This window comes from Nycticebus coucang, chromosome 14 (assembly GCF_027406575.1).
Source record: "Nycticebus coucang isolate mNycCou1 chromosome 14, mNycCou1.pri, whole genome shotgun sequence".
NCBI classification, from domain to species: domain Eukaryota; kingdom Metazoa; phylum Chordata; class Mammalia; order Primates; family Lorisidae; genus Nycticebus; species Nycticebus coucang.
In genome coordinates, this window is record NC_069793.1 from 15,141,512 (window position 1) to 15,151,187 (window position 9,676).

The 9,676-nt window shown below is 49.5% G+C and overlaps 1 protein-coding gene across 1 annotated transcript; it reads left to right on the forward strand.

The window, feature by feature from the left end:
- The first annotated feature begins 4,386 nt into the window (after positions 1–4,386).
- On the forward strand, positions 4,387–8,441 carry PRG3 (proteoglycan 3, pro eosinophil major basic protein 2). Its single transcript, XM_053559799.1, has 5 exons — positions 4,387–4,447; positions 4,885–5,198; positions 5,867–5,998; positions 7,482–7,593; positions 8,383–8,441. The coding sequence occupies exons 1-5, from the start codon at positions 4,387–4,389 to the stop codon at positions 8,439–8,441; spliced, it is 678 nt and encodes a 225-aa protein (XP_053415774.1).
- Positions 8,442–9,676: the final 1,235 nt, after the last annotated feature.

Genomic DNA, 9,676 nt, shown 5'->3' on the forward strand with positions numbered 1-9,676 from the left:
TCCCTGAAATAAAGTTCCTTAACTAAAATGGATTTCTTTTCTTCTCTGATCATTGATCCATTCTGTTTAGCTGCATCCTTGAACTTTCTGCTTTGTCATCCCTCCCCAGGCCACACCTTTCATAGAAAGAGTCAGGAGTTATCACTCCTTGAGGAGGATGGAGGGTGGGGTAGGGTCTCCAGAGCCTTTTGAAGGCACAGGAATGGGCTCAGGTAGCTCTCTTTATAGAGCACCCCATTTCTGGGCACCCGTTTAGCAGGTATTGCCAGCACCCCATCCGTATCTTTCAGACCCTTCAAGATTTTAGGTAGATTCCAGAGAGCCTGTATTTGCATCTCTGTGCCCAAGGCCCCTTTTTCTTTTTCCCTTGCCCCAGAACTACATATTGATTTGACATGTAAGGAAATTTACATTTCCCTAGAAAAAGACTACAACTCTCAGGAGTGAGTGTAGAAGTACCTCAGTCCCTTGCCCCTCAAGAGAAATGGATCTGACAAGTCCTGGGCACCATCTCCCAGGGTTTCCCAATGGGATTAAACGTGAGCGACTTGCTGGGGTAGCTAGCCTTACAGCACACATTTGACTGGCTGCCTTACCTCCCTTGCATGAATTCTCAGCTTCCTCCTGGTATCTGTGCAGCTCCCAAATAAACTAGTTGCACTCAAATTCTTGATTCAGGGTCTGCTTCTGAGGAAACCCCACATAGGCCAACTTGCCATGCCTCTACATGAGGCCAGGAAGTGTGACAAGACACAGTACCCTGACATTCAGGAACATATAGTTGTTTGCAACAACATCGATGAGTGTTACCACATGCAGGGCACCTGCAAAGCACCCTGCCATGGCAGGCACCTTACACAGATGGCATCCTGTGATCGATAATTATTATCCACATTTACAGAGCCAGGTTCAGAGACTTGGTGAACATCTCAGTGTGACCAGTGGGATGTGACTCTATCTGCTTCAAAGCATGTTCCTTTAATGCTTATGCCTCCATGGCTGAAAATCTTTGGCTTACTGTTTGCATTTATGTTCATAACAATTTCAAACTCTCAAGATTCATTCCAGCCTCTCATTATGCAGAGGGTGGGCCTTGGCATCTTGACAGGCAGTGTAGGGTGACATACAATGAAATCACAAGCCTCTGGGCCAGTCCCTCTGTGTCTCAGTCTTCCCATGTGCAAAATAAGGGCGATGGCAGCACTAATGAGATGAGCCTGAGGAAAGGTCTCAGAACAGTGCCTCATAAAGGCCACCCTCAGCCATGTTGGCATCAGTGGCTAGATTGTGTAGGTAACACATCTGAGCGAATCAGAGACAGCAAGGACTTGGGAGTCAGACAGATCATGTCCAAAGCACCACTTGTTACTAGTTGTACAAACTTGGGCCTCATTTAACCACCTTGAGCTTTTACAGTACGTATGTAGATGAGAGATGACAGCAATACCAAATTTGTAGGATGACTTTGAGGATTAAGTAGGATAATGACTCTAAAAAACCTTAATGAAGCATTGTGTCTGGTCCACAGTGAACCTTAAAAAATCTTATCTCTGTTTTTAAATCAGACAGAAATCACTGTGGTCATTGGCATGGTCATGGAAGTCATTGGAATGTCTTTGCCCACGGTTTGTGTGCAAAGGAAAACGGGTCAACTAAGAGAGGGAATGGTCTATTCGGGAGGGAGGTTGGTGAGAGGACGCTGGGGAAAGGCGTTGCTGGTGGTGGTGGCTCCCAGGAGGAGCCAGCCTTCTTGATCAATCCAACTGCCAAGTGAAATAGTGCTCTTGCCTGGGCCCCTGGATGAGGGCCATTGACCCTCCCCCATCTTGCACTAGGGAGTTGTCAATACTTGAAATCTGGAAACCAGGTTTTTGGGCCTAGGCATTGGCTAATCCTCCCACGGTCAGATAAATGATCTGGCCCGTTGGGCCTGGGAGATAAGTGGGCAAGGCCGTTACTCTGCAATAGGGCCCAGAAGTGACCTCTCAGTTACTTCTGCATTTGTGGGTCCCTTGGGAGAGCAGAGGAGGAGAAGGAGTCCAGCCTTCTTACCCTGGGGCTACTTTTCCCTTTTGCCCTGAGTGCTGGAGGGGCTGGGCTGGAATAAGGGGTGTAAAGTGCTCTGCCTATGAGGATGTCTCCGAGTTGACTCATCTTCCCTGATGAGTCCATTCACTCTTGGCAAAGAAATCCAGCAAATCCAAGGATCATCCCTTGCTGGGCCTCTCGTTAAACTACAGTAAATTTGGCTAGTTATATCGCCTAAAATCTGATACTTTGTTCATCATGGATGTTTTGTGTTAGTTTCGATTTTTAATGAAGATTATAGTAAAATTTATTTATCTCGAATAGTGAATTTCTTAGTACCCCCTTAGATTTTGCCACTGAGTTGAATTTTGCCTACTAGTGCTGACACAGGGAGTTGGGAAGTGAGTGGAATGAGGAAGGTGAGCTACAAAGTGTCTGAGACTCTGCAGGAAGCTTTTCATTACAGCTGCCGTCCCTTTGCCAGCCCTGAAGATATGCCTTGAGGTTGGACAAGGTGGCTTATTCCAGACCAGTGACCCTCAGCTGGGGCCGTTTTGCTTCCCAGAGGACATTTGGAAATGTGTGGAGACTCTTTTGATCGTCCCCATGGGGGAAGGTGCTATGACATCTAGAGCAGTGGTTCTCAACCTTCCTACTGCTGTGGCCCTTTCACACAGTTCTGCCTAATACAGAACGGCCGATCTCCCTTTAATACAGCAGTTGAGAACCGCTGCTCTGGAGGGTAGAGATGGGGGTGTTGTTAAACCTTCTGCCTCGCGCTGGATGGCCCTCCCCCATGCAGCAAAGAATTATTTGACTCCAAGTATTAATAGTACAAAGGTTGAGAAACCTTGATCTAGATTCACAGCACAAAAGGAAGAGCATGGGATTTTCACGCACTAAAGGTGAGAAAGAAAGGGAGAGAGAAGGAAGGGTTGGGGGAGAGAGAGAGACAGAAACTGAGAACCAGCCAAAAAGACTTAGAAATTCCAGTTCCTTCAATTCCTGAGTAAGCTTGGCAGGTGGCTTTCTCTTTTTGAATCTCCTCTCTGGGGTCTGTGAATTGGGGATAATGCATTCCTTGGGGTGATGAGGTGAAGATGAAGGTCAGGGACCCAGGGCACATAAAGCACCCAGGGCAGATAAGAGCTCAGGAGGACTGAGGTTCCCCTTTGCCTCAGGCTAGGGTGGGATGCCCTAAAACTGGTGATCCACCAGTTAAGGTGAAGGGCTGGTGGCCTCTCTAGGCTTCCAGAAAGTGCTTCCTCTCACCCTCCTCCTGGCCTCTGGGGATCTCCACTTCACTTCCTGGGATATTGACTAGTTAGTGGCTGCTTCTGAGGTTAAGGTGTATTGTTCAGACTGAGGCACTAATAAAAATCATCAATAATAACTTTCTTAAGCAAACCAGGGTGTGTGTTGGGCCCGCGCCTGTGGCTCAGTGGGTAGGGCGCTGGTCCCATATACCGAGTGTGGCAGGTTCGAACCCAGCCCTAAACTGCAACAAAAAATAGCCAGGCATTGTAGCAGGCGCCTGTAGTCCCAGCTACTCTGGAGGCTGAGGCAGGAGAATTGCCTAAGCCCAGGAGTTGGAGGTTGCCGTGAGCTGTGATGGCACAGCACTCTACTGAGGGCGATAAAGTGAGACTGTCTCTGAAAAAAACCAGGGTGTGTGGGCACCATACAAGGCAGAAAAGCCCCGGAGGCAGGTCCCTGAAGTTCCAGTAGAGAGCCAGGCTTAGGGTGAGAAGACTGAGCAAACTTCCTTATCAGCTGCCCTGGCCCTCCCCCTGACCTGGGGCAATCATCCCACTTCCCCCAAATCCCAATAAAAGGGCTGCTTCTGGTGCCAAAGAGCCAGAGAGCCAGAGACACCGAGAGTGGAGGCCTCAGATTCTTGAGAGGTGAGTTCTCTCCTTGCTGCCCATGCAGAAAGGGTTTGTTAGGGTCTGGGAGGAAGCAGCAGCCTATACGGCAGACGGCTAGGAGGCCAGTCCTTAGAGCCATGCTAGCTACTGTCCTTCCCCTTCCTCCTTTGCTACCATGAGTGAAGTCAGCTCTGACCCTGAGCAGACCTGTCCCTTCAAGGGCAGGGGTCTGAGCTGAGTGTGGTCTGGGAGAAGTGATGGAGATCTGCGGACAAAGGGACTTTCGCACCTGAGTTGCTCCTCCCCTATTCTTTTTCCAGATCCTCCAGCTTAGGATCTGTTCACTAGAGGAGGAAAAAACAATCTAGTTTGCACTTTAATCAAGCAATTAAACACTGTGTCTATACTCTATGCCAGGGCTGTGCTGACACACAAGGACAGCCTGGAGAAGGAAGGTGGAGCTGTGCCCTCACCACAAGACTGAGTAAATATGAAACAGCCCCTGCTCCTGCCCTTTATCCTGCTGGGGGCAGTTTCAGCTCTCCATCTGGGTAAGTCCTATCCTTCCTCTCCCATCTTCTCTCCTACACGCTTTCCTTTTCTCTCTCATGGTGCCAAGGCCACAGCCTTCCCTCTTCAGTTGTCCCAGTTCATCTCTGGTAAGATTTCTCCTGGCCTCAGAACTGCAACCTGAACTTTCTCTTAGAAAGTTCCCACCCCCCACCTATTAAAGTGAGGTGCTGGTGAACGCTCCAGACTTCTCACACGTGCTTCCTTTCCCCCCGAAATATGCACCTTTAGGGGCAGCCAGAAGTCAGATTCTTGTCCATTTGTGGGTGTGACCCAAGAGATCTCTCCTCATCTCTTGTCTGGATTCTCCAGTCCTGGATCCAGATAGCACCCCAGGAAGTCTTAGTGAGGTTGGTGGAGCTGTCCGTGGTCCTAGAAGGGAGCAGCCTTCTGATGGCAGGTTACCTCTTTTTCCCAGAAAATAGTGTCCCCCACCTGGAGATCCGAGAGACAGAGGTAGACTTGGGCCAGGATCTGGATGGTTCAGGGGACCAGGATGGACAGTTGGCTTTTATTCATAAGGCGATTAAGTCAGAGCGAGAAGAGGTCGAGGCTTCTGGTTGTCAAGATGCCTTCAAGGATGAGGTGGCCATTGAGTCATACTCAGCTGCCTTAAGAAAGAACTTGCAGTGCCCTAAAGAAGAGGACACAGTTCAAGTGCAAGGAAGTCCTTGGTGCCCGACCTGTCACTACCGGTTGGTGAAGACCCTCAAGACATTTAAAGAAGCTGAGGTAAGTAGCAGGGAGGGTGTACTGCAGGGAGAAGAAAATGGATTTAACCTGCTGCTCCCTACTCATTTAGACTAGTGGGTCTCAGAGACCAGCACACATCGGAATGACTTGGAAGTCTTGTCGTTAAAACACAGATTTCTGGACCCCATCCTATAATTTCTGATTAAGAAGGTTTGCAGCGGGTGCTGATAAATGTGCATTTATAACAAACTCAGGTGATGATGATATTGTCAGTCTGGGGACAGCACTTTGAGAATCACTGATTTAGCCAAAAGGCTTTGGCATTAGATATACTCATGTTAAATACTGGCTCTGCCTTTAATTGGTCTGTTACCCGGGCAAGTCGCTTTGCCTTTCAAAGCTTCAGTATCTTCATTTGTAGAATGAAGATATATAGCAGCAACCTCTTGGAGTTGCGGTGGGGATTAAGTATTTGGAAGAATCCCTAGGTCATAATAAACTCTCAGGAAATGGTGGTTATAATTATTATGATATTATTATTATATACTACAAGATTATCCTGACAGCTAATTAAGGAGCAAAAGAGGATTGAGGGAAACAAGTAGGTCTCTTAATTTTAACCTGAAAAGGGGCATGGGGCTCTTGTACAGAGACTCAGAAAATTCAGATAAATGAGAGGGAATTTTCTATTTCACTTCTCTCTGCAGAGTATTTGCGATAACTGTTACAAAGGCCACCTCGTCTCCATCCACAGATACACTGACAACATTCAAATTCAGCGTTTCGTTAGTAAGGTCCTTCAGCCCCAGATCTGGATCGGAGGCACGATCAGGGGCTGGGTAAGTCCAGGATCAATTCCCAAGCATAGGAATTTCATTCTGATTGTCTTAAGGGAGGCCCTGCTGGTGCCTAGCCTTAGCCCAGCAGCTAAAGTGTCCTTAGAAGTGGTAAACAATGACATGCCGGAGCTGGCTTGTACTGTTTTGGGAGAACTGATGGTGCATATCTCTTGCAACCCTTCCATTCTGTGATTATATGCTTGTAACTTGGAGTCAGTCATGGCGGGAGTATTTACACCAAGGAAATTGGCAATTGCTATAAATCACGGCTCCTTCCTATTCCCCATCTTCTCACTTGCTTCCCGAGAGGCAGTTTTAAACATTTGCTAGCACACCACTGGAGTCAGGAGACAAACTCCAGGCCCAGGTCAGTCACTAACTGGCTGAATAGCTTTCTCGGAATCTGAGTTTCTTCACGTTTGAAATGGGAACCTTTTGCCCTCAGGTTGGCTCTGAAACTGTAGATGAGTAAGTGCTATTGTATTTGGAGCTTGAAGTGTGTCCATGGGCCAGCAGTATCAACATTCCCTAGTAGCTTGTTAGAAATGCAGAATCTGGCTGGGTGCAGTGGCTCAGGCCTATAATCCTAGAACTTTGGGAGGCCAAGGCAAGAGGTTGGCTTGAGCCCAGAAGTTTAAGACCAGCCTGGGCAACACAGTGAGGCCCCATCTCTACGGAAACCCCCCCCAACTAGGTGGATGTGGTGGTGCACGTTTGCAGCCCCAGGTACTTGGGAGGCTCAACCAGGAGGATGTCTTGAGCCCAAGAGTTCAAGACTGCAATGAGCTGCTGAGTGGCTGTGCCATTCTACTCCTTTTTGAGAGGGAGATCCCATCTCAAAAAAAAAAATTATTTTTTAATTATTCATTTGTTTATTATTTATTTATTTATTTTTTGAGATAGAGTCTCACTATGTTGCCCTTGGTAGAGTGCTGTAGCATCACAGCTCACAGCAACCTCAAACTCTTGGGCTCAAGCAATTCTCTTGCCTCAGCCTCCCAAGTAGCAGAGACAACAGGCACCTGCCACAATGCCCAGCTATTTTTGTTGTTGTTGCTGTTGTTGTTGTAGTTATCATTGTTGTTTAGCAGGCCTGGGCTGGGTTTGAACCCGCCAATCCCAGTGTATGTGGTCGGTGCCCTAACCACTGAACTATGGGCACTGAACCTTAAAAAAAAAAAAATTAAAATCTTAATCTTGGGTGCCACCTCAAATCTCCTGAATCCATCTTTATTTTAACAAGATCCCCAGGAGATGTGCATGAACAGTAAAGTTTGAGACGCCTACCCTGTGTGATGGCTGGGAGAGATGGGTTGCTCTTCCATTATCATTGCCTGTAAACCCTCAGGGGTAGGTCTTGAGGGTACCGGGCTCCTGGCCAGGTGGGCAGGGAGAGGATTCAGCAGTGGGTATTCTCTGGAGGTCCTGGATCTGCCTGTCTTCCTGGACCTCTGACCTCTGATTTAGCCTATCATTTCTCTAGTGGCTGTGGAAGGGGTATTGCTGGACTGATGACAGCCCTTGGAATTTTCAATACTGGGCCTCAGGAGAGCCTGACAATGGGACTGGCCACTGTGTGACCCTATGTACCAAAGGTAACCGGAAGGGCACCGGGGCAAGAAGGGGTAGCGGGCTCTGTACTGTCCCTTTGAGCTGCCTGAACGCACATCCCCAAACTCACACCCTTCCCCCATGGGAGAACCAAAGCTCTGTCTGTGAGGAGGGCTGAGATACAGGGATTCCTCAAGCAAAACCAGGTGATGAAGGTGCCTTGGTGGGGGCTGGATGGGAGAGTCCTTCACCTCCTCTGACGTGAGGGCAACAAATTCGAGCTGCAGAAGTGACAAATGAGAGCAGTAGATGTGAATATAAGGTGTGGATGAGGCAGAAGAAAGGATGTGGGAATTAGGGATGGCTGAGACCCAAGATGCCAGCTTCGAATGGCAGATGTGGGCAACAGCACGGATGGCAGATGTGAGAGAGTTTAGCATAGTGGCTAAGACCATATGTGCTGAAGCAAGACCGCTGCGATTCACACACAGCGCGGCCACTTGCCAGTTGAGACGCTGAGATACAGGCGAGTTATTTATCTCCACGAGGCCTCAGTTTTCTCCTCTGTGAAATGGAGATGAAGAGAGCATGTACCCCTTGGCGTCATAGTTAGGCTTAAATGCCATAGTCCGTCTGAAGCACTTAGCACACCGCCTGGCTTGCACCGAGAGCTGGATGAATGTTAGCAGGGATGTCCGGGAAGAGGACGGCTAGCAGATAGTGACAATGGCCGTGGAAGGAGACATAACAGGTGCCTGAGGAGGGAGGGAGGTGGGGGACATACCAGGTGCCTGCGGAGGGACATAACAGGTGCCTGTGTTCTCTGTTGCTAGACGGTCATTGGCGACGAATTTCATGCGAGAGGACCCTGCCTTTCGTCTGCTCCGCCTAAGCCAGCGCAGGGAGCTGGCCTCTAGACACCTGCACTTCACTCCTGTCCCACCAGCCTCTCCTCATCACGAATCCAGACTTTCCACAGCATTTCCTGGCTCTCGTTTCTTCATTGCTCGATTTGGGGAACTCCCTTAGGTTGGGAAAAATCCCACGTTCACGCCTGCGGGAAAGCCAACCCGGGCCGCGTGGGGTCCCGCGGCGGTGCGGGAGGACCGGCTGCAGCGCCCTCTGCAGGCGGAGCGCGCACTCAGCCTCCCGGAGTGGGGGGAGGGGGAGATCTGCTTTGGTTGGGGATGGGGGGGGGCGGTGGGGCGTTACTGCTCTTGCTTGGTTTGGATTCAATATGGGTTGCAGGGTGGGGCGGCTTTCCAAGATGGGGGCGGTGGGGCTGATTCAAGAAGGCGTGGGGCCCGGTGGATCACACCTGTAATCCTAGCACTCTGGGGGCGGTGTCTGTACCTCCGTGGGTAGAGCGTCGGCCCGATATACCGAGGGTGGCGGGTTTAAACTCGGCCCCGGCCAAACTGCAACAAAAAATAGCCGGGTGTTGTGGCGGGTGCCTGTATGTAGTCCCACCTACTCGGGAGACAGAGGCAAGAGAATCACCTAAGCCCAAGAGCTGGAGGTTGCTGTGAGCTGTGACGCTACAGTACTCTACCGAGGGCGACAAAATGAGACTCTGTCTCTAATAAAAAAAAAAAAAAAAATCCTAGCACTCTGGGAGGCCAAAGCGGGAGGATCATTTGAGCATAGGCGTTGCAGACCAGCCTGAGCAAGAGAGACCCAGTCTCTACTAAAAATAGAAAAATCATTGGGGGAGGGAACATTGTGTCAGACACCTGCTGTCCCAGCTACTAGGGAGGCTGAGGCAGGAGGATTGCTTGAACTCAGGAGTTTAAGGTTGCTGTGAGCTAGGCCAAGGCCATTGCACTCTAGCCTGGGCAACAAAGTGAGATTCTTATTAAAAATAAAAAGAATTGGCGTGGAATATGGAGATCCAAGCTGGGGAACACACCACCAGGAAGTGTGGAGAAAGTCTTGACTTGGGGCAGCTTGCTCCTTGGGCCCCATGACTATTGTGGTCTTGGATAGTAGCCCCTGGCCACCACTGTGTGGGTTCAAAACCCCCAGCCTTTTCTTGAAGTGAGGTCTGTTCCCAGGAGGGTGGCTGTCCTTCCCTCCTCCATCCTGGCTACCTTTCTAGAGAGGCCACATTCTTAGGAAGAAGCTGTC